The sequence below is a fragment of the Calypte anna genome, chromosome 19 (assembly GCF_003957555.1).
Source record: "Calypte anna isolate BGI_N300 chromosome 19, bCalAnn1_v1.p, whole genome shotgun sequence".
Classification (NCBI taxonomy): Eukaryota; Metazoa; Chordata; class Aves; order Apodiformes; family Trochilidae; genus Calypte; species Calypte anna.
The window spans coordinates 4,689,034-4,713,935 of record NC_044264.1 but is presented as its reverse complement, the minus strand read 5'-3'; the positions used below and the strand labels follow the sequence as shown (position 1 = coordinate 4,713,935).

General features: G+C 56.7%; 1 protein-coding gene across 1 annotated transcript; it reads right to left on the bottom strand.

The window, feature by feature from the left end:
• Window positions 1–3,054: 3,054 nt before the first annotated feature.
• Window positions 3,055–24,693, bottom strand: TMEM132E (transmembrane protein 132E). Its single transcript, XM_030462442.1, is given in 10 exon segments — window positions 3,055–4,083; window positions 4,549–4,740; window positions 4,827–5,106; window positions 5,641–5,846; window positions 9,635–9,778; window positions 9,972–10,164; window positions 11,505–11,645; window positions 12,330–12,697; window positions 12,699–13,231; window positions 24,584–24,693. Coding segments are annotated over 10 exon segments (3,159 nt in total). The 5' UTR covers window positions 24,657–24,693.
• Window positions 24,694–24,902: the final 209 nt, after the last annotated feature.

Below are 24,902 nucleotides of genomic sequence, written 5' to 3'. Positions count from 1 at the left end.
TGGTGGAGGGCTGGGATGCTCAGGGTGTGTGTGTGTGTCTTTAGAGGTGCTGCCTGACACAAGGGGCTTTGCTCAGATCCATAGCTTTGTGTCAGCCCACACAGGGGCTGCACACATACCACCTTTATATATATAAATATATATATAATTATATATATGCATATAAAAATATATATGCACACACATATTATACTTGCATATATTTATATATATATATGTCTAAACTATAAAGGTATGCATATGTATGACCTATCAACATACAGATATTTTTATATCCATAAATAGCCAGCTCTACAGCTGTAGAGGTTTTGCTCTCTTCATTCACAAGTGAAGCCACCCCTGAGCAGGGCTCTCACCCACCACCCCCTGTCCTTGTGAGCTGCAGCAGGGAAGGAGGGAGTGAGAAATGCTGGCAGGGATGGACAAACCCACTTTTAGGATGTGTGGGCACAAACCCCATCATCCATCCCTGCTAACAGCTCCCCTGCTCCATGGGCACTGCCTTCCCAAGGGTTGTTGGATATCTCAGCTGGATCCATCAGCCCAGATGGGAAGTGAGAGGCTGGAAAAGCACTGCTGCTGGTGGGTGTCAGAGCTTGGGTGCTGCTGCAGCCAAGAGGAGGTGGTGGGTGAGCAGGCAGAGGGGGGGCAGCAGAAAGCAGCTGGGAGAAGGGGGCAAAGCTCTCAGCTGCAGGGATACCCCACATCCTACCTGGCCAGGCTGCCTCCTGCCTGACTTCCATGGATCTGTGTGCATCCCTCACTGCCTTCCACCTTCACAGCCCTTGGGACACTCACAGATCAGGAGGTGGGTGGCTGCCAGCTCTTATTGCAATTATAAAAATTTTATTATACACTTTTCTTACCTTTCCCCTTCCTTTTCTTCTCTCTCTTTTTTTTTTTCTTTTTTTTTCAGTCAAATATTCATGTATGTTAATTTAAGGAGGGGGTTTGGCAGCTCCAAGCAGGGAAATCATCTGTATTAATTTTACTGCTTGGAGCCACTATCAGCTCAGTTGTTCAGCCAGACCTGGGCCCTTTAGATAACAAGGCAGAGTAAAACCCAGCTGCAACAGTTGCCCAGCCTTTGAGCACATCTCCATCTCCCCAGGTATGTATAGAAGTTGATAAATAGTATAAAAATCAGCATAGAGCTATCAGGTAAGTTTTAAGGCCACTTGGGGTTGGGGGGGGAGAGAGAAATTTGCATTGTCCCAAAAACTGATAATGCTTCCAAGAGGCTTTCTGAACACCTCACACCACCATGGGGGCTGCCACTTCCCTGTCAGGGAAACTGAGGCACAGGGGCCAGCAAGGATGGGGCTGCAGCCCTGCCCCCTGGTCTTTGACCAGGCTGCCCAAGAGGAGGATTTCGGAGGGGGAAGTCCTAAAGCCACAGCTTTAAACACTCAAAAGTGTTCAGAGTTTTTGTGGGGATCAAAGCAGAGCCAGGCCCCCCAGGGTGTGTATCCCCCTCCAGCAGACCCCACATCCACAAGGGTGCCCCCCAGGTCCCTGGGAGCCCCCACGCTGGGCACCAGAGTAGAGATACAGCCCAGCCCAGCACTGCAGTACCCTTTGAGTTTGGATTTTTGTCTCCTTGAGTTTTGCTGGGTTATTGGGTTTTTTTCTAGTCTTTTATTTAAGAAAAAAAAAAAAAAAAAAAGAGACACAGTGGTGGGTAACTTCCAATCCAGAGATAATCCCCTGCCAACCTCCACCTCCCCCCCTCCACTGGGTGATGCCCAGGGGGGTCCCCATCCCCCCATGCTTGGTGCCCACAGCCAGGACCCCCACCCCTGGTACCCGGGTGGTCCCCTCAGGGCTGACCTGGCTGAGGGTGGGGGATGGGGTGGCCCTGGGCTGGGGGGGCTCTCAGGTGAGTGGGAGGGGCTGGGAGCTGCCACCAGCTTGGGGATGAACGAGGGGACAGTGGGGTATGGCAGTCAGAAGGCACCACAGAGGCTAAGCCTGGCTCCCAGCATCCCCACTGGGCTGGGAACTGGGAGACCGAGGCTGTGGGTGTCCCCACCCAGGCTTGGTTCCTCCCAAAACAGTGGGAATCCCCAGTACCACCTCTCAGCATCCCAGCACCAGGGGGGGGAGCAGAAGACCTGGGGGTCCCAGCAGGGCTCTTGGGTGGGGACCCAATGTTGTCCCTGGCAGCAGGGGGACAGGCAATGGTGAGCAAGCAAGGGGGGGCTGGTTGTCCCCAGACTGCCCCCACCCTGGGGACACAGCCCTTCTTGGGCAGAAGGGGGGAGGTCAGAGGCAGTCACATAGACCCCAAGGGATAGCAAACATCACCCTCACCACCCCATGCCAAAGGCAGTGGGGTGAGGTGGGCATCTAGGCTGGGCTGCAGGGAGTCATGGGGACAGCAGTGTCCCAAACCCATGGCCATGGGGCTCCAGCCCCCCACCCCACCAGCCACCTTCCCCTCCTTCCTCACCTGGCATCACCCACAGCGTGGGGCAGGGGGTTCCAGAGCCCCTCAGCAACCCTGGGGCAGCAAATCCCTGAACTCACCTTCAAAATTGTGCAACCAAGTGCAGCAAAGTCAAGGAGGGGGGGATGGTTGCCTTTGGAGGCCCCCACCCACCCCCTCTTCCCCTGGGCTCCAGGGAAGAAACTTGGGACACCTCCTCTCCTCTCCCAGGAGGATCCATCACATCACCCTGGGACACACGCACGGAGGTTTTGTCCCCATCCATCTCCTGTCCCCTCCCTCCCCAGCTCACCTCCCCTGCTGCCCCCTCCCTGGGGGTTGGGTGTGAGGCTGCACGTGTGCCAGTGCCTCCCCTTGGAAAAAAACCATATGGAAAAAAAGCAAAGAAAAAAAGGCCCCCAGGGTTGCCTTCCAAGGGGGGGGGGTGAGGAGGACGCGAGATGTGTGGAAGAAGGAACGCCCAAGTGAGCCAAATTTGGGTCTCCAGCCCTGGGGGAAGCAGCCAGTGTGATGTGGCATGGTGTGAGGTGGCACGGTGTGGCACAGCGTGGCAGCCCCTCTCCCCACCCCCCTCCCCACCCCCCCCGAGCCCCTCTGCCCCTGCGTTAAGCGATCTCTTTGATTCTGCGGATGTAGTTGTGAAGCTCTTCAGGGTCTTGCAGCCCCATGTCCTGGCAGACCCACTCCAAGTCCTCCTCATCAGCGATGGGGATGGAGTTGTAGGCCAGTTCGTCAGAGGGCAGCGTGGCAAAGGTGGTGAACTTCACCCGCTTCCTTTTGGAGGTGGGCGAGTTGAGTGGGTCCTCACTCTGGTCCCGTGTGGAGCCCCCCGAGGAACCGTCCCCACGGCCATGGACCTGGCTCTGCACGCTGGTCTGGGAGCTCCCACTGCTGTGGTGGTCCCCGTGGCAGCAGGTCTGGACATTTTCCAGGGGGTTCCCAGGGCTTTCGGGCTGGGGGGAGAGGTCATTGTGAGCCCTCAAGGGCTGCCCGTTGCCCAAGAAGACCCAGTGGTGGGAATGGTCCATGTTGGTCTGGCCCTCCGGAGGGATGCGTTTGTGCCGGTATTTCAGCACAAAGACAATGCAGTTGATGAGGAAGACCAAGATGGCCAGACAGAAGACCCCAAGGAGGGCGTACATGCCTATCTCCAGGTCTGTCAGCCCCCTGGTCACCTGGACAAAGCCAGTGGGGATGGTGGGGAAGTCCTCGGTGGGGTGAGATGCACTGGACATCCTACTGTCCTCGCTTGGCTCCGCTTTTTTCTCCACCTCTGCCCGCAGAGTGGTGCTCGCCCCTGTCTCCACCAGCCCTGGCTTGCTGGGCACATGGTCATAGTCATAGGTTGGGTCCTCCTCGGACCCAAAATGGACCTGCACACTGGCCAAGGCTGTGAAGAGCACGCTCTTGCGTTTGGTCTTTTGGCAGCTCTCACAGATGACCAGCTCGGCCCTCAGCAGGTCCCCTGAGCCCTCACTCTCCGCCACCACCAAGGGGAACGCCCGGTCCTGTGTCACCGAGACCACCTTCTCATCCAGGCTGCTCACCACCAGGTTGTAGTCCTTGGGGTCATAGAGGGAGAGGGGCACCGTGGTGCCGTCGCTGTAGGAAATCCAGAGGCTCAGGAGCGCTTCCTGCGGGACCAACACAGGCACCGGTTGCCCAGCACGATGCCAGTCCCACCAGCACCCATCTCTCCACCCAGCCCTCCTTCCTTTGCATCCTTCTCTCCATCCCATTCACCCTTCACCCCTCCATCATCCAGCTTGATCCTTCCCACCGTCATCTTGTTCCTTTTTTTCCTGTTCTTCCCTCAGTTTTCCCCATGCTTGCCCAGACTCACCCCAGATCCCAGCCCCAGAGGTGCCAGATGTGGCCACCAGAGCTGGCAACCAGACAGGATTCCTTCCAAACCTCATGCTTGGGCAGGGCTGGCTTGTAAGTCTACATAAAGGTTTTTGGGGTGCTGGGGCGGTCACCAGGGTGTCTGGAGGGGGCCCGGGATGATTGTGGGCAGGATTTGGAAAGGGGGAGGAGGGGGTTGCAGATGGATCCTTTGTCCCACCCCAAATCCCTCATCAGCCCCCCCCAAGCCTCACCTGCTTGAAGAAGCTGAGGGTCTGCTGCACAGAGGTCCGGGCAATGATGGTGTGGCTGTTGCCAGGGCTGGGGTGGAGGGACAAGGAGAGGCTGGAGACCACCTGGGCCTTCAGGTCGGTGATGCTGACCTTCTCCTCTGCCACCGTCACCAGCGTCTCACCCAGCACCGCCTCCATGAGTGGGGACACGACCTGCAGGGGACGAGGGTGCCCGTGTCACCACCTGCCACCCTCAGACGAGCTGGGGAAGGGTGGCTGGGGGGTTTGGGAGGAGGTACCTTGAAGAGCGTGGTGCCAGGCTCCCTCCCAGCCAGCGTGAAGCTGTCCACCATGTGTGCCACCCGCGGGTCGTCCACACGCATGAAGTCACTGACCAGGTCAGTGACCTCCACCAACCAGTCTGGTCCCAGCATGGTGACCACCTGCCCCGTGCCCTCTGCTGCTGTGGTGTGGAACTGGGTGAAGACCTGCAGGGTGGTGTGTTGGTACTGCAGGGCACAGCCCCGGCTCTGCTTCCGCTCCTCTTCATCCTCCTCATGCTCGCTGTCCCTCACCAACCTGTAGGATGGGGCAATGGGTGGGCACTGCTGCCAAGGTCCTCACTGCTGGCACAAGCACCTCCAGGACAGGAGAGGAGTGGCCAGGCAGGGACAAATCCATGGTCACAAAAAAACAGTGGCTCCTGGCCAAAAGATGCCACTTGCCCATGAGGTCTCTGAGGGCTTCAGCAACAGGGTCACCAGCATCTCTGCCCCCTAACCAGCTGAGAGGACAAGCCAGCTCAGGTTGGGGTGGACCTGGAGGTCTCTAGACCTGAAAACAGGGCTAACTTTGGAGCCTGGCTGCTCCTGACCTCATCCAGCTAAGTTCTGACCACTGCCAAGAACGGATTTGACCAGCCTCACTGAAACTTCCCTCCTTCCATACAAAGGTTCAACCCTTGTCCATGATCTCACCTTTTCACTGAAGACCCCTGAGATGATTCTGGCTCCACCATCTTTAAAACCCTCTCATTAAGCAGCTGAACAAGGCAATCAACCCACTACCACCACCTTCTCCAGGCTGCACAGCCCCCAGGTCTGCAGCACCCACCTCCTGTCTGGCAGGATGGGCACCCTCCAGCCCTTCACTTGGCTCAGCCGGCTGTCTGACAGCTCGATGTGCAGTGGCAGCTTGGGCACCCACACTGTCATCTCCAGAGGGGCAGAGAGGTGCTCGTAGGTGAAGGTGACCCGGGCACTCATGGAGCCTCGTGACTCCTTCCCACTGACGAAGACGTAGTCACAGCTGCTGGAGACCTGGGGGAGAAGGAAGGATGGGGGAGGTTGGAACGCTCCTACTGATACACCAGGGATGCTGGCAAGAGGCTGCCTGGAGGCTGGGAAGTGCTGGAGGAGCAGAATTTCATCTGGCATGTACCTGATTAAAAGTGGCCCCAGGAGCAGGGATGTTCTCAAGTCCCAGCTCAGAGGAGTGGGGACAGACAAACAGACAGACACACACACAGCCAGACCCAGCTCTTTCCTTTGGTGCTTCACCTTCTTTGGCCCTTGCACTGAATTGTACCCCATTACCACACCTCGAGCTAGAAGCTTCACAGAGGTCACAAACTGCTTATCCTGGACATTTGTCCCAAAATCTCCTCCTCCCACATCCAGAGGGCACAGGCAGAGAGCATGGACCAGCCACGTGCCTGTGTGCAGGCACCCACCAGTGCCTTGTCCCCATCCCTCCTGCTCATCCCAGGAGGAACTTTTTCTGGACTCCATTTGCATCTTCACGTTTATCTTCTTCTCTCTCCCTTTTAATGCCTATTTATGCAAATGCCATCAGTTAAATGTGCTACAAACCCAAACATGTCCTGAGGGGCCCCCTTACTGCCAGCCCATCCGAGCCAATTAAGGAACTGAAGATGCCACCACAGCAGCCCCTGCCCTCTGGCTTAGGCCACTGAAGTCACCACCACCTTCCCCTGCCCAGCGAGTGGGCCAGGACCATCCCAGTCTGGACCCTTTTCCCCCATCCCTTCTGCACCATCAGGAACTGCATCCGAGCTGTTTGCTCAGACAGAGACACAGTCACTCTCCAAAGGACTTCTTTCCAACAAGCTGCTCTCCGACATGGAACAGGCTGCCCAGGGGGGTCGTGGAGTCTCCTTCACTGGAGACATTCAAAACCCGCTTGGACACGTTCCTGCACGATGTACTCTAGGTGGCCCTGCTCTGGCAGGGGGGGTTGGACTAGATGATCTTTCGAGGTCCCTTCTAACCCCTAGGATTCTATGATTCTATGATTCTCAGATGGCTGATAAGGGGTTGCAAGGCAGCTGGCAGTGGAGGTGACAGCATCCTTGTCTCCCTCCCCACCTTATCTCAGGGCACTGATGGTCATTCGGCTGCAGGAATTTTGTATTTCCAGGAGCATGGCCTGGCTTCTACAAGAGCTCCATGTTTCTGCTGGAAAAGCCCACCATGAGGTGTTCCTAGTCCCCGAGGCTGGTGGAGGAGGCAGAGCCTTGGGAAGTCCCCATTCCCCAGGTGTGGGAGAGAAGAGCAGTGCAGGAGGGTTTGTTCCTTGGCTTCCCACCAGAGATACCAACTCAGCACATCTGAAAAGACAAACTCAGCTCTGGGGTGGCAGCTGAATAAAGATGAGCTCCCAGGCAAAGCCTCCAGCAAAGGAGTGCTCTGGATATTGTGTCATTTATCACAATAAATGTGATGGGCTGCTGCTTGTTGTTTTCCTTAGCTAATAAATACCCCCAGGCATCTTCTTCTGGGGACCACTTACTTTGCAACTTGGGGTGGGGTTGAAACTACAACAACAAGAAAGAAAAAAAAAAATATATCCTGGCACATCAGGCCTGTCCTGATGATGGAGTGACTGCTGATCAGCTTTTAAATGAGATATATGCTTGTTTGGAGAAACTCCCTGCATCTCAAGCAAGGTGTTGGGAAGGCAGAGGCTGAGGTCTGCCCGGGCTCCAAGCCAAGGCACCTCCAGCCCTTCTTCTGCAGCCAAGAGCCCCCTCCTTTGCATGGCCTCAAGGATGGGTTCAAGGAGACATCTTCTTCAAGCCCCTCAGGAATGGGCAGAACCACCATGGCTGGTGGGATCCCAGTTAGTGATAGTTGTGGGTGAGCACGGTCCTTGTGGCTGTATCCACACTGAGCTGATCTGGCTCCTGGGGGGCTCCTAAGAAAGATTCCCATAGCAGGGGAGGTTCAACATCTCCCTTTGAGCATGGCTGGCAGCAGAGATGGGGACATCTCCACGTCTGTCCCTAGGCAGGTACACAGTCCCCAGGGCCATAACACAGGCAGGGAAGGGGGGGTTGTATCTGCCCTACCTCGAGGTGCCCCTTTCTGGGCTGAGCACAGGCAGTCACCCTGTGTCACTGCAAAAGGGGTGACAACTCCCACCCTTGCTCTCTCCCCATCCTTCACAGGTGGCCCAGGCACTTTCACATGGTTGTGAACCAGGGTGTTTCCCTTCCCCATTACACACAGGAACAACCACCACGGAGCTACAGGCAGCAGCAGCTCCCCAGCCCTCCTCTCCCGTTCAATTATTTACAGTAGCAGACAGCGCATCCCACTGTAAGCTTTGATTTATGCACCAGGTTTATAGCCCTGACACCACAATCATGCTCCCCAATCTCAGCGGGTAACCGAGAGCTCCCTCGGAAACAAAGCTCTGGCAAAAACACAAAATAACTCAGCAAGAAATTGCACAAAGCTCCGAGCAGGAGGCGAGCGGGAGGCGAAGCCGGGGCCGGAGGGCTGCTCCATGCATTATTCATCCCCAGCTTGTGTGCATGTGTCTGGTGTGTGTGTGTCCCCCCCCCCAGGTCTGGGGACAGCGTGTAAATAGATTTATGAGTAGAAAGGCAGCCCCTTAAACAGTTTAAGTGTCTTGGAGTCCATCCTGAAGTGTATTATTGCTCCAGTGTTTTATCACGCTGCGGAGGACCCGTCTCCATAAATTAGAGCCAGTGCTGTAAATGGCACAGAGCAGAGTTTTAGCAAAGAAATTGATTGGGTAAACAGTTTGGGATGCTGGCTGTCACCCACCCACGGACCCCTGGGGACAGCAAGCCCCAGTGGGGCACAGGGCAGTGGGGCTGATGCTCTGCCCATCACCCCCAGCTCAGCTGGGAGAGCAGCTGGTGGCTGCTGGCAAAGATGGGGAAAAGGGGTTGTGTCCCTCAGCATGGGGACAGCAGCAATGACAGCCCCTCTGCAGGGCTCCCTGCTGCTCCCACACACAGCAGGGACATGGAAAGGGTGGGGTGGCTGGGTAGGAGCAGGGAGAGGGATGGGAGGTGTTTGGGAGAAGGTAAGGATGTCTAGGGATGGATGGATGGATGGATGGATGGATAGATAGACAGACATGGTGACAATAACCCAGCAGGTGGATAGATGGATACATACAGTGATAAAAATATGTATCTGGATTAATGAGTCTGGTGATAGAAAAACCATGGCAGGGTTGGAGGACAGGCTGCTGGCACAGCAGATGCACGGGCAACCACTGCCACTGCAGCAATGGCTTCTGCATTCCCCTAACCAGCATCTCTCCCATGAAGCCCTCTCCTACAGCCCCTCTTTTCCCTCCACCATCCCCAGCTCATCGCCCAGCACCACACTGGAGCCAGTCCCCAGCCCCAGCCTGAGCTCAGCCCAGCAGCCAATCCACACGGGAGATAAATGTCACCCAGAGGCAGAAGTGAAGCCACCACTGGGAATGTGCAGCTCCCATGGTGAGGTGACAATATTTCACTTTATCAGCACTAAGAGCTATGAGAACCACAGTTACTGATGCTGCCTGGGGCCAGCCGACACCAAGCCTCTGGCCATCCCATGGCCTCTCTGGGGACAGTGACAAAGCATCTTGTCCTTCTCCTGACAGGTCCCAGGGAGAGGCACACGTGGACTGAAGCCACTGAGGGGATGACGCTTGGGATGCCTCATGTGGCACATCTCAGCCACCAGCCCCGGCTCATCCAGCTCTTGGGGTTCAGCACCCCTGGGGGAAGCTTAGCCCCTTGCTAAGGTCACAAAACCCCTTCCCTTCCCACACCCACCTTGATGATGTCTTCGTTGTTGGACCTGCACTCCACCATAGCCGAAACGTCCACGATGACCCCGCTCAGCTCGATGGCAATGACCTTCACGGGGATGGCCACTGTCCTCCCCGTCAGGATGGCTGTGTTGATGATTTCTGTGTCCTGGGGATGGGGTGCAAAGGGGACTGTCACATTAGAGGGCAGCCTGTCCCCCTGGGGCAAGGAGGAATGGGTGGGATGTATAGATATAGAGGTGCTACAGGGCAGATGGGTTGGTGGGAGATCCCTCAGGTGGCCCCAACCCATCCCCACCATCATAAGCAGAGGGAAGGGACACGACTCCACATCTGCTCACCATGGCCAGGGGCACGATGGCCCGGATGTCCCTCTGGATGACTGTCAGCTCTGTCACCACCTTCTCCAGGTCGGGCGGGGGGTTGCGGCCCCGGTAGTCAATGTGCCACATGATGCGGCGTGTCACGGACTGGCTGGTGAAGTTCTCCATCTCAAAATCCAGCTGCATGATCTCTGAGGAGGAGTCCCCATCCCTGGGCAGGGGGACAGTAAAGGGACACGGTGAGCTGGGTGCTCTGGGTCCCTCAGACACCCCGGGATCAGCACTGGGGAGTCCCATCCAGTGATGCAGAGCATCCCCATCATCCCATCTCGGGGTCCCCCACCTCCTGGGGGGCCCATGCTGCCATGGCCACCATGATGTGTGCTCCCAAAAGCAGCAGCCCTGATCCTGCCTGAACACTCATCTCCCACAGGTTACCTCCCAAGTGCCACACACCCAAGAGAGCACTTGGGGATGGCAAAACCCAACAGCCCAAGTTGTTGACTTTCCAGCCCCTTCAAAGGAGTTCACATGGGGAAACTGAGGCACGGGAGAAAGGGGCTCAACCCCAGAGAGCAAATTGGACAACACTGAGGTGGGACTCGAGGCATGGGGACATGCAGGGTGGATGGGCAGGGGATGGGTGAGATAGAGGGGACCAGCAGGGGATAATGGCCCTGAGACCATCAGCTCATCAAAACCAAATGTTTAATGTGACTGCTGAGGACAGAGGGACCCAGAGCTGTGACAGGGAGCAAATCCTGAGGCAGGAGGGGATGGAAAGGCTGAGCACTGCCAGAGAGACAGGCTGGAGGGTGATCCAGAGCTGCAGGTCCCAACTAGCAGCAGTTTGGCACTGGGACTCCTCACCATGGGGTGTCTAGAGCTCTGGCAGGGCTCAGCCACCACCTGAGCCCTCCCCAAGCACCATCTGCCCTCAGCCATGGCAGAAACAAGAGTGGGGCTGCCCAGACTGGGGGAAATACTTAAGAAGAAGCTTCTGGGGTGCAAAACACCCTAAATTGGCCATTATCACCCCAAAGCTCAGGATCCATCCTGCAAAGCCAGCGCTGCCAAAAGCCCCCAGGTCCCCAGTGAAGGAAACTCCTCTGGTTGCAGAGCCTGGAGGGCAACACAGCTTTGAGTCAGTCACACTCCCTGTTCCCTTAATATTTGATGGAGTTGTTTGTCTAAAAGGTGATTGTAATCACTTTAAATTCATCCTCCATCTCTAACCTTTCCAGGCTGATTTGAAGTGGTGGCAGGCGGGGAGAGGAGGCAGGGGGAGAGGAGACCTCACAGCCAGCAGGTCTGGCAGCTCCTGGGGTGGTGGCCATACAGAGGATGGGGGGCTGGTGGCCCCAGTGACACTCTGATGTCAGCCATGGGGCTGTGACCCCAAAGTTGCTCATTTCCTCCCCCCCCTCCCCCCTTTGATTCCTTCAAATCCCATAGTCTGGGCTGTGCACTTCCATGCCTCAGTTTCCCCTTCCAGTGGCACTGCAGACAAACAGGCACCCAGGAGGGGTGCAAAAGGGGGGGGTCCCTTACCTGGGCCCAGCACCATCCACCTTGGCCACATCGACAGTGGCAGTGGAGTGTTTGCCACCCGTTAGCAGCTCCGAGCTCACCAGCCACTGCCCACTCCTGGACTTGGTGCTGAGCAGGTTGACTCCCTTCTTGGCCTTCACCCTGCAGAGAGCCATGGTCAGGGTCAGACATTCACCCCCAGGCACCCTTCCCATGGGCATCCAGGCTGGCAGCAAGAGCTCTGGGGCTGGGCATCCCTGGGAGAAGGACAGGAGAGCCTCAAGTGCCACGTCCCCCGTGCCAGGGACTCTTTGCTCAACTGGTGGCCGCAGGGACACTTGTAAATGACTTCTGAAGAGGTGTGGCTGTGGCTTGTTCCCCTTCCCCATCCTTAGGGACATGCAGCAAGGGGGATCCCCCCTGACCAGGGTACTTGACATCTCCCACCCACTGCCCCATCACGCTCCCACCCTGGCTCTGGGGCAGGAGGGGGGAACATGGGGCAGCAGCCCTGGGGCCTTTTGTCCACAAAGCAACTGTGGATGAACCCTCATCTGCTGGTGAGGCCCTAATCAACTAATACAACTGGGAGGGTAAAGACAGTCCAGAGTGGCAATGCAGAGATGGAAGCTCTGGGTGAAAAACTTTTCCCCCTTCCCAAAACATTCCAAAGTCCTGTGCCAGCTGCTCCTCTGATCTTCCCGCCCTTCCTGAAGCCCCACCAGACCCAGTCCAGCACCTGGCAGGTCCCATAAAGTCAACAGACCAACTCCACCCTTTCCCTCCTGCCCACAGCTGCCTCAGCACAGCCCCACAAAAACACCCACCCCACGGGTGGCACCTCACCTGAGCGTGAAGTGCTCCACCGTGGAGTTGGACATCAGGTAGAGGAGGATGCTCAGCACCTCGCCCGGTTTGAGGGGTTTGTCAGGCAGGCGGATGAAGACGTTGCCGTCCAACCGGTGCTCCTGCATGGGCTGCCCGGGAAGGGGCTGTAGGAGGCTGACGCTGCCGATCCGCAGCAGCGGGTGCTGCGTGGGACCCTCGGTCCTGGCCCCCCCAGCCCCCCGGCGAGGAGCCGCCTCCCCAAGGCACTGTCCCGCCCCGTCGGGGGTGTGCAGGGTGTAGTAGAGCTCTGCCTGTTGGCTCTCTCCCGCCACCTCCAGGCTCTCGGGGTTTTTCCGCCTGCCCAGCGGTACGGCGGGGGGGGGGCCCGAACCAGGCGTGGGGCAGCTCCGCCTGCACCAGGCAGGTGGCCAGGCTGCCCCGCAGGCGACAAGAGCTCTTGATCTCCCGGGCGTCGCGGAAGGCGTGGAGCCTCACGCAGGGCAACCGCTCGGTGACATCGAAGTCGTCCCAATCCCGGCCGGCTACGTAAAAGAGCACTTGGACCACGGGCTGGTTGGCCACCAGCCGGGGCTGGATGATGAAGGCGCGAACCTTCCAGTTGACGGTGAGGCGGTCAGGAACCTCCAGGGTGCTGGAAGGTTGAAGCTGCTCCTTGGGCAGGACCAGCCCCGTGCTGAAGGGTCCCAGGGTGACGTTGAGGACGGGCAGCTCCTTGGTCTGGAAGACAACGAAGGGCTCGGAGCGTTGCAGGGGAGCGCTGCCGTTGCCCGCCGGGATGGATCCGACCTCCTTGAGGAAGAAAGCCAAGCGGGTGTTGGACAGGCGGTAGCTCACAGGCAACATCATGGCACCAGTGGGTTCTGTGGGCTCAGGGCTGGGGGCTGGGCCCTTGGCCTGGGCTGTGAAGGGGATGGAGACACGGGTTAGCGTGGGACACCCTCCTGTAGAGCATCTGCTGAGCCCTACAGCAGCTCCGCTGCTTCTCAGCCCCACAGGAAGGAGGTGCTGGGGCTTCAGTCCCCAGAACCCTGGCAGGGGCAGCAAGAGCCTGGCTGGGTTTCTCTCCTGCAAAACAGGCCAGAAGACCTCCCCAGGACCTCAGGCATTGTTGTGCTTCCCAGTGGGTGGCTCCAGCCTCACCAAACCCACCCTCAGCATGAGATGGGGTGTGCAGCCAGGAGGGATGCTCAGGAGCTGCCTGAGGCTGGGGGCCAGGGTGTGTTGAAGCTACATCCAAACTTGGTATCACCCATAGGGAGGCCAAAGTGCTGGTCACCCACCCTGGCACCCATGCCAAGACACCAGCTGAAACACCATGGGCCCACCTGTAGAATTAGGGCACAAGTGGCTAAATCAAAATGCACAGAGAAAAGGATGCCAAGTTTCTCCAAAGGCTTGTTACCAAAAATTAGGCAGGTCCTATGGCCTTTAGGAATCAGAGACATCAAATCATCTTGGTTGGAAAAGACTCCTCAGATCATGGAGTCCAACCCTTCACCCAGCACTGCCAAGGCCACCACTGCCCCATCTGCCTCAGCACCACATCTCCAGGGCTTTGAAATCCCTTCAGGGATGTGGACTCCACCACTGCCCTAGGCAGGCTGGGCCAGGGTCTGATAACCCTTTCCATGAATATTGGGTACCATATCTTCAATCTAAACCTCCTGTGGTGCAACTTGAGGCCACCACTTCATACTGGGGAGACCAATCCCCACTGGCTCCAACCTCCTTCCAGGGAGTTATAGAGAGGAAGGTCTCCCCTCAGCCTCCTTTTCCAGTCTAAACACCACCTACAGCAACTCCTTGCAAGACTTATTCCCCCGAGTCCTTCATTTTGACCATTTTGCCTTAAAGAAAGAACACACACAGCAGAGACAGAGCAGGCAATCCCTGCCAGCCATGCACTCCAGGAGCTGCCCAAGCCCCTCAGAGGGATCCAGCTCTCCTGCTGCCCACAAGCAGAGAGAAAACCCCCCCAGACCCTTCCTGCTGAAGCAGATGCTGTGAGAGGCAGCGGGTGCAGCCGATGGCACTCGCTGTGCCGGCAGCTGCAGGAGCCTGGAAGACATCTCAAGGTCTTTGCATCTGCCAACAGCTCCCAGGAGACCCGGGTCCGTCCCCCACCCCCCCCTCCTCCTCGGCTCCTCGCCAACCCCCCATTCCCGACGCTGATTGCAACTGCTCCCAAGCGGCTCCCGAGCAGGAGAGACGAAATTATCCCTGCCAAACGGCGGGGAAAGGCAGGGATGTGACGGCTCGGCTCCGGGGAAGGGCTCAGCTCCCTCCCCAGCGGGATGCTGGACGCCGGGGCCTTTCCCAGCCTTGGCCAGGACCATCCCGGAGGCTGAAGGGGCGGCGGGATCCCGCAGCCCACTCAGGGAATTCTCTGCTGCCGGGCGAGGGGGAATTAAGGAGCTTAGGGGGCTGATAAAAGGATTAGCACTGGATACGGGGCGGGGCAGTCCCGCCGATACGGACTGCTGGGGATGAAACTTGTCCCAGCTCCAGACAGAGAAGTCCCCGGGATGCTGGGGACAGGCTGGCGGGGTCCTCAGAGGGGACACCGTGCTGGGCACAGCTCTGTGCCAGGAAGCACGATCCCTGGGGAGGGGTCACGGCAGGAGCAAGGGAGGAGTGGGCAGCCCAGCACAGAGGTTGTGTGTAAGTGACCCACTGAGATAATGTCACCTCATGTCCCTTTAAAATCTCCAGGGAAAGGAGATGGGGACAATACCCAAAGAAAACCCACCCAACACCCCCTACCCAACACCCACTGCCACCCACCACACACTGGGAGGGCAAAAGCAGCTGGAGAAGAGATTTCCTTCCACAGGCAAAATACACTGAAATGATGCTGTCACCTGTCACCAGGAGGGGGACAGGACCAGCATCTCTGCTCCTTGGCCATAAATTAATCCTGCCCAGAAGGACTAACCCAGCCATATCCAGCCCATGGTGTTGCCAGGAGGGTGGAACTCCCTGCACCACGGAGGGACAGAGGGTGGGAAGGGAAGGAGAAGGGAAAAAGGAGATAGAGCAGTGTATGGATGCTGGTTAGGTAGCTAGGAAGAAAGGGTGGATTAGGATAGATGAACTAGCAGAGAGAATGGAAGGTGCATGGATGGATGGAAGGAGACAGGCAGACCAGAAATGGCTGGACAGCAAGAGAACAGCTCTAGGGAGAGGGAAAAGGAGATGGATGGAAGAATGGATGGAAAGATGGATGGATGGATGGATGGATGGATGGATGGATGATGGAAGGACAGCACAATGGCTCAGAAGATGGGAGGAAGGATGGACAACAACTCAGGGGAGGAAAGGCAGGTGGAAGGAGAAAGAACAGACAGAAGGATGGACAGACAAGCAAACAGGTCAGGAGACTGATCCCTAGACCTTGGGTTTCTAGGAGACCCTGGGAGGGACAGCAGCTCTTGAGCCTCCACCTTTGGCTGGGTTTGAGGGGACAGAGGGTTAAGCCCGGCTGCCAGCTCTGCTCTGCAGCCACTGCAGGGAACAACAGGATTTGCAGTGCCTGACCTGCATTCCCGGGTTTATTAGGCTGGCACAGAGGGGACCATATGGTCCCTCTTCCCTCACAGCTCACCACTGCAAGCAAAAAGATCTCCATGCCCAGCCAGGCTCCAACTGGCCCAGGGCTCCCCAGACCCCCTGGAGCTGAGAAGCCATCCCAGCCCCACAGCAAGGCAGGACAGGACTCCCCTGTGTCCCCTCCTGCCAGGGGAGCTGGGATGATCTGCAGCCAGAGGAAGAGAGGGAGATGGAAACAAAGATCCCCTCGCTGAGCCCCCACATCTGCCTGGCCAGATGTGTCCTGCACCAGCTACAGCCACCCAGACAGATGTGCTGAGCCATTCCCCCAGCCAGGAGGGCACAGGGGGACAGCACCCATCCAGCAGTGCCTTATCAAAAAGAGCCCTCTCCAAGCAAAAAGCAGCACCAAGGGCCCCAGCCTGTCCCTCCCCTTGTCAAGGGCCCCAGTGCAGGGTTTGGTGACTGCCAGCCACCCTCCTGCCCTGTCCTCCCAGCTTGGGGATGTTGGGGTCAGACAGACTGATGGAGCCATGTGAAAAGGGGTTGATGGAAAGCCTGGATGTAGCTATGGCTGGAGGGGGGACACAGGCTGGTTCACCTTCCCTTCTTGCCCTGAACCCCGAGCAAACAGGGAGCAGGGCTCAGCCCCTCCATCCTGCACCCCCAGCAGCCTCGCCAGCCCCATCCCTGCTCCCACCCATTGTCCTGAGGCTGAAGAGCCACCTCCTCTTCCTCCTTCTCCCATCCAGCACTGAGCTCCAGCTTAGTCCCAGCCCCAGCTGTCTGCCATAGGGATTGCTTTAGCCACGCTCCAGGGGGGAATCTTGATCCCAGCTTATCCCATGGGATGCAGCGGGGCGCTCCCAGCACATATATCCCCACTTAGCAGGGGAAAAGCATCTAGGAGAAAGCTCAGGAGAAGAGGGAGGGGAGGTCTGAGGTCACATCAGGAGGGTTAAAAACTCAGAAAGTGGTAATGGGCAGTGCTGGGGGGCATGAAGCCATGGGCCAAACACAGCTCTGAGGGAGACGGTGAAACAGCAGAGAGATGAGACAAGGACACAGCCACATGGTCCCACACCACCTCCACATGGTCCTGCCAGGCCACTGCTACACACCATGGCCATGGCCCATGGTGGGGCTCTCCTGTCTCAGAGCAAGCTGGGAAAATCATCTATAAAGCAGCCTCATGTTGGCTTCAAGCCTGGCTCAGGACTCCTCTGAAGGGATTTTGGCACTTGGTGGTCACCAGGATTCCTGACCACAGGGTGAAGAGGCAGCTGGATTTCCTCAGTGGTCACAGACCCCAGACAGAGGACCTGGACCCTGACAAGGGTCAGAAGCCCAGGGCACAGCTCTCATCTTCTGCCCCCTGTAATGCTTACCAGCACCACCGGTGATGCTGGGACCACTAGAGCTCAGATTCTCCTCAGATCCTGCCCCATATCAAGGTGACAAACTGACAATCCCACCTCTGAGTCAGGAAGACTCGGGCAGGACACACCACTGCCTCAGTTTCCCCTCTTGGGTCAGCACCTGGATGAGACAATGAAGTGACAGATCCACCCAAAACATCAAGAACAAGGAGACCATGGCAAAACTCTGCAGCTCCTGAGGAGGAGGCTCAGCCTGGCTGCTCCCCACCAGGACACCAGCACCGATGTCCAAACCTGCATTTCAGTTCAAGCCACCATAAAGCCCCCCCCAGTCCCCCGAGCATCTCACAGGATCCTCAGGTTGGGCTTCAGAGCCCCAAAATCTATTGATCCAGGTTTTGTCCTCATCCCCATCAGGGCCAAGCATGAAGGGGAAACAGTGTCAACAGTGGCCACAGCCCCAAATGCCAGGGATGTCCCACTTCTGGAGCTTCCACATCAGGTTGTCCCAAGCCCTGGATGCTCCAGATAGAGGTGGCCCTGACTCCCCATTCATCTGGGAAGAGGCATCTCACCCATCCCTTCCCCTCCTGGCTCTGCCACACTACACCCTCACCCAAGTGTGGCCAGCACATCTAAACACTCTCAAAACCACCAAAAAAGGGGAAATGGAGGCCTCTTCCTCCACCCGAAATTCACTCAGCCCCAACATGAACCCCTCTCTGCTCCACACTACCACACAGCCAGAGGAAAACAAACAAAAAAAACCATTAAAAAAACCAAGAGTTGGAAATAAATTAGAAAACACAGGCAGGTCCCCTGTGGAAACCTCAAAAATGTTTCCCAGTAGCCAAAGCTTTGAATTTTGTTTTTGGTGACATAAAAGACAAGAAGTTCTCCTTTTCCTCTGACATACCCAGAGCCTCCATCTCCAGCCCCAGCTAATTGGAACTCAATCAAGTGAATAATTGTTACAAATGTAAAATTACCTTCCCCCTGTGCCTGGCCATGAGAGATCCCAACTGAAAGCAAGGGAGGGAGGTGGGGACACAGCAATCCTGTGGGTCCCCAGTGCTGCCCAGTGATGGGGGACACAGCCACATGGTCCCGTGGTCCCAAGGACCCCAGTGCTCAACCTTGGGGGTCCAACCAGCCCAGGCTTCACAAAACCAACTCAGGGTAGGAACTGAGCTGGTGCTGGCCTGGAAAACTGATTTGTGCTTTCTCTGAGTGGATTCTCTGGTGGCTAATCCAGGGTTGTGCTTGTGCCTAGTGGACACTGCTATATTCTCTTTTCTTCTAAGTCCTTTACCCTCCAAAAGGTCCAGCTCAGCTTCATCAAGAGAAGCAATAAAATAAGAAATGCTGGTGGGGCTCAGCTCCAGCCCAGATTCCAGCACTAAGCAAAAGGGAACCAGCCCGGTACCACTCCAGGCTGTGGTGCTGAGCTCTGCATTTCCCCCAGGAAATTGTTAAAAAGAGAATTGGGGCGAAATAAAAATATATATAAAATAAAAAAAGGAAGGAACCTAAAGGAATAAATAAATATGGTCTAAATGGGATGTGCTGTGCAGAGGAGCAGCCTGCCATAAATTCCCAGAGCAGCCAAGGCTTTTACACAGCAGCTACTTTAGAGCAATTTCCACAAATCATGGCAAGGGACAGGCCAGGGGACAGGAGGAGAGGGCCATCATGGAGGGGGAAGAAAAACAAAGAGATTAATTTAAAGGGAAAAAAAAACCTCAAAAAAAAAAAACCCAGACACAAAACAAACTGATGAGGAAACACCCGACCATGAATGTCCACTGGGATGCCCAAGGACTCTGAAAAGAAGCAGAGGGGGAAACCAGGATAAAGCCAGCAGCCCCTAAGCCCCCAGCATGTGCTGGGGTGGGTTTTGAGCTGGGTCCCTCTCACAGACATGCCAGGAGGTGGGAGTAGCTCCCAGCAGCAGGAGGGCAAAGATGATTTCCCCAAATAACCCCTTGGGGAGGCAGAGGTGGGGTCAGGCAGCAGAAAAGAACCCCAAGGGGGGGCTGGGGAAGCAGGGAGAGCAGCTCCCCAGGGAGAAGTCCCCAACATCACAGTGCTGGGGTGGAGGTGATGCAGTGACCACCCCAATGCCACATGTCCTGCTCGGATCCCCCCTGTTCCCTCTTGGTCCCCTCCCACCATGGCCGGGAACAGGAGCATCCTCCCAGCACCTCCCAAACCTAAACACCAAATATGCCCTCAGGATATGGCCCCCCCACTGCTGCCACCACCAGCCCGGGCTGTGCCAAGTGACACGTTTCAGACTGATTAGACACCGATTAATTTCCCTCTGGTGACATGTGTCAGGCTGCCTTTGGAGCTGGATTCAATTCCAGAGGCACCCGAGGAGCTGCAGATAAATCCAGTTCAACACCCAGCCCCAGAAGCAGTGACAGTGATAGGCACAGAGCTGGGGACAGGCAGGGAGCTGGGGACAGGCACGGAGCTGGGGACAGGCACGGAGCTGGGGGCTTCATCAGCTCAGGACTTTGCCACCCAGCATCAAACACACAGGAATTCAGTACATCCCCTTCCTTTTTTAATTTAGCTGCTACCTGGTGAGGAGTGCATCCAAGCTGGCAGCAGCGGGTGTTGCATTCTAAATCTTATTTATTTCCAAGAGGGAAAGCAGCTTTTCCTTAAAAACTATGAAAAAAAAAAATTAAAAAAAAAATTAAACAAAGGGCTCAACCCAGCCCATTTAATTGTGGCAACATCTGCCCCATGACCTCTTGCAGGGGCCAGGAGGTGACAGCACCTGTGCATGGGGCCAAAGCCACCCCAGCAGCACTCACTGGGGCTGTTAGCAGAGCTATTGGCAAGTCAGGGATGATAAATAAATGTCCAAGTGATGGGAAAAGGCCCGCTGGCAGGAGAGAGCAGCTCCATCAGGAGACTGCAAATTGACTGGATGGAAGCATCCTGCTAGGAGGCAGAGCAGAGAGCAAGGGGGTCCACACCCCACTGAGGGGAGGGACCTGTGCCCAGCAAGGAGCAGCAACAGGCTGGGCAACAGCTTGGAAATAAATAAAATAGAAAAAAGAAAGGATTGGAGCCCAGAAGATCCCCATTCCAAGGGTGAACCTCTGCAAACCAGGGATATTTCGGGAAGAGGAGAGAGCCCATAAATCCTCCAGCCTGGCTGGTGCCTTCCCCAGGGTGCAGGATGCTGGGTCACCATCACATGTAGCTGGAGGACTTTGAGTCTCCCAGTTTTCAGGGAAATGGGGAGCTCCAGCCTCCTCTCCCCTGGGCAAGGAGCACCAGGATCTGCCTTGCTTCACAACACTGCACACATCATGCATGGAAAAAAACTCCTGGGGAGAGACACTGTCCCCATCCCAGCACATCCCACCCCAGGAGCTGCCAGCTCCCTCCCTCCCTGAGGGCCACTCATTAGTGGAGCCATGTATTTAATAATAAAAGACTCTGATTAGGTTAGCAAGAGTGACCTTTTCCAGATGGATGGGATGCTCATCCGGCAGTGGCGACGGGCACCGCATGGGAGGAAGCACTCGGGCATCTCCCTGACTCCTCCACACACCCATGGCAAGGGAATCGTAGCCAGGGAATTGGAGGAGCCAAAAATCAGGTTATGGCATGAAAGCACCCCTGTCATCCTCCATCATCTCCCAGAATGTGGCTACATCCTGCTGCCCACCCCCCTCTTAGAGCCAAGGGAGCTATGGGAGGGGATGTGTTGGTGCAAGACCAGGGATGTTCTGCAGGGACCTGGATGGGTTGGGTTTTCTTTTCCTCTTAGGATGCAGAGAGACTGGGTGAGGAGAGACCTCAACAGCCAGCCATGGTGGAGTGAATTAAATAGTAGCACTTAAAAACTAAAAACTGCTGAGCAATCCCAGCCAGGGGTTGCTGCTGCCCAATACTCTGCCTCAGTTTCCCCTCAGGCACATGGACACCCAAAAGGGATGGTTCTGGCTGAAGGTATCAAGGCACCTAACACTTCTCAAAATCCCCAGTACCAAGCCCTGTGACTGATGCTTGCCAAAAACCATCACTCAGAGGATTTCCATCATGCTGCTGAGAGCATCCCTCATCCTTTTCTCTTTCCTCGACAACACCAAGTGGACACAAGGGGTAGAAGAAAATGCAGTTTCTTGGTGGGGTGTCCAACTTGGTCATTCCCACGTTACAGCACAAGCATCCTGGTTGGGATTTAAGGTATCAGGGTTGGGGAGAAATGGGATGGGTCCTGGGGTCACACAAGGGCACTTGTGTGACCCTATTTCTGTAGCCCCGAAGGTAAAACTTGGGCCAGGTTTAACCCAGCTCGGAGGTTGGAATCTGTGCCAGGATGAGGGAAGATCCCATTGCCTCTTCTCTGCTCCTGGCTGGAGCTAAGGATGCTCAGCTGCACCGAGCCCACAGGCACGGCCAGGATGGGGGCTCTTCCACGAGCAAACCCCGGGTGTATGTCCCTGGTTCGGGCTTTAGATGGGCAAATGCCGAGCGACTGTTCAGGGTCGGGCAGTGAGTGAGCTACTGCACATCTCCACCTGCTGGTCTGAAAATCTTTGAGGAGATGCTCTGAGCAGAAACAGGGATGGGGGTGGTCTGCATTCCCCCGACGCTAAGCTTGGGGTGCACTGGCTGGAGCCACCCACTCAGGATGAAACCACTATAAGTCACTGCACCATCCTCCAGCCCCAGCCCCACACTTGGGGCTTGCCCATGGTGGGAATAACCCGTGGGAGATACAGGGAGAGCAGCAGAGCTCCATCCCCACCAGCAGCAGGACGTAGATGCTGGGGCTGTAGGAGGCTGTGCAGGATCCCGACCCTGCCTTGGATGCTGAGACAGATGCTGAATAACCCCACCACCCCCCCATCACTGCCTCTGGGTAAGTGCTGGCTTCAGGAGAGGGGAAACTGAGGCACGGTGTGACAGCCAGCCCCAGCAGACAGAAAATGCAGGAACCCAGGCTCAACCCCACAGCCAGCACGAGTTACTTTGCAATCTGCAGGGTAAATCCCCCCCCTGTGCTGCATCCCAAAATGGCCCTTGCAGCTTCTGCACGCAGCACACACCACCAGCATCCCCCCACCACAGCCCCAGGGTCCATCTGTCTATCCCTCCTGGGAGTCCTGGGGCCACCTCACCCCGGAGGAGCAAAAAAACCCCAAAAAACCGCAAGACAAACAAACAAAAAAACCCACAAAAAACCAAAAGCACAAGAACAACCCAATTTCTGCAAGCAGCTGATCCGGGGCCGGCAGCCAAGCGGCTCCCGGGGCGAATCAGAGGCAAGGCTGGAGCTGAGGGTTCCTTGTAAATAAAAAACAAAGGGAATTTCAAAAAGCGTGCAGGAGAGCAGGGACTGCTTCGCCGCGGGCTGACCTCTGCGGCCAGCCTGAACGATTTGTAAGAAAGGCTGGGAGAACTAGGGAGCTCTCAGCTTCTTTTTCCAGCTCCCTCCGAGACCTTAATTTGGTCCAGAAAAGGCCAAAGCAGCACAGAGAGCCTCCACGCATCCTGAAAGGAGCCAAAAAAAAACTCCCGGCAGAGGCTTCTCTCCCCTCGGGCACAGACAGCAGGATGGGGAGCCCCAGCCTCCCCTCACCACCTTCATAGGAACAAACACCCCATGGCATCCCTCAGCCCCGGGGTCGGATCCTGCCCTGGGATAAACCAGAGGCCTGACCCATAGGGTTGGTGATGTCCCAGCAGCAACAGGGGGGCTGGGAAATGCCCGGGTGGGGATATGGGGAATGGGAAGCACATCCAACTCTACTGCCGAGGGATCACCCCCACAGAGATATTCCTACCACCTGCAGACCTGCCGACCCAGACAGCTGAACCTCATCCAGGCAAATTGAGAAGCAGAAAGAGATGGTGCTCCCAACCCCCTGCATGAAAAAACCCCAGCCCTCATCAAAGAGAAAAGCTCTGCTCAGGAAACTGCCCGGGCAGCACCCCAGACAAACACCTCATCTTGGGGCACAGGGGGTAGGATCTGCCCCCCCAAAAGGATGCCACGTGAAGTTACAGTGCTTGCTAGCCTGGAGCATCTCTGCTCCTGTGTTGAGGTCAGAGTTTTTTATGGGGGGAACCCCCCTGCCAGCTCCCTGCAATGCTCCCAATGCCCCCCCTATTCATCACTGGGGTGGGCATCCCTCAAAGAGCCTGAGGGGGGCAGATAACTGCAGATGCCCAAGAAAGCCCTGCCTGAACCCAAAAAGTGCCTTGGCCATGGGCTGTTGGTGGGAGATGGAGCTGGACACAGTCCAGAGATCCCTCCAGTTCTTGGGGTGTCTCATTTGATCCAAGCCCAAATCAGAGATGGGTTGGCAAGAGGGGTCTGGGTGGTTTCCCCCAAACTGCAAGCACCCCCTACTTTCTGCTTGGCCAAGCCAGCTGCCAGCAAAGGAAACTCTGGTTTAGGCTGTTTTACACAGAAACCATCTGAAATAAACAACCACAGAAAACAGTCCCGTGTCCCCCGGGGTGCAGGACCCTACTTCAGCCTCAATAGCTAAAAAAAAGCCCTCCTCAGCAAGAGGTGGCAGCGTCCCCAGGGCTGTCACCGGGGCAGACCAGGATGTCACCGCAGTTCGGCCACGGCACGGCAGTGATTTGGATGCAACTCAAGCAACCGAGTACAGGCAGCAGGGCCATCCTCCCCCCCTACTCCCCCTTGCCCAGGCCGTGGGCAAGGGAAGCACCGCCAGCCACAAAACCCTTTCCCCAAGATCCATACGGGGAAATGGGTTTGGAGAAAGAAAAAGAGGGATGGCAGGGGCTGCACCCCCTTCACCACACTCCAAAACGGTGCCACCTCGACAGCACTTGCCTGGTAATTCAGAACAGGGTGGGAAAGTGCCCGGGTGGGGGTCTGGGGGATCAGCGAGTGGATAATAGCGGATAAAGCCCCTGATCCTCCTGCTAAAGCAGCTCTGCATTAAGGAGACAAGGGGAGGGGGGAGAACCATAGTCCCCTCACCCCCTGTCCCCCCCCACACACACACCCTGCTCCCAGCTCCGGGAAGCAGCATGCTGCAAACGCTCGCAAACACAAGCTGTCATATTATTAAGCCAGGAATAAACTCTAATCTTCACCCATTTCGCTGGGGGGGGGACACAGAAGAGCAGAGGAGGAGGCGGCTGCAGGAAAGGGGGGAATCCCAGCTGGGAACGGTGGGGTTAGGGCTGCCCCTTAAGCGGGGGGAAGATGGGGCTGGAGGGGGACGAGGGGTGCAAGACCCCTCTGATGCAGATATAGACATATTAGAGATATTCCCCCCCCCCTCACCCCCTGCCAGCAGCACTTACCGGGGAGCAGCAGGGAGCAGAGGCAGCAGAGCAGCGCGGCCGGCCCGGGGTGCATCTTCTCCGGAGAGGCCATTGCAAGGTGGGGGGCAGGCAGAAAGCCGGGGGGACAAGCGGGCCCCGAGCCTCCACCACCACCACCACCAGCCCCCCGTGGCCAAACAAACAAAAAACAACCCCAAAAATAAATAAAAGGAATCCAAAGCACAAAAAAACGCAGAAATCCCCTAAATCCAACCACGTGCGAGCCGGGAGCAGCAGCCAACGGCGGAATTTGGTGGGAAGGGGGGGGGACCGGCACAGGTTAGAGGGGTTCGGCTCT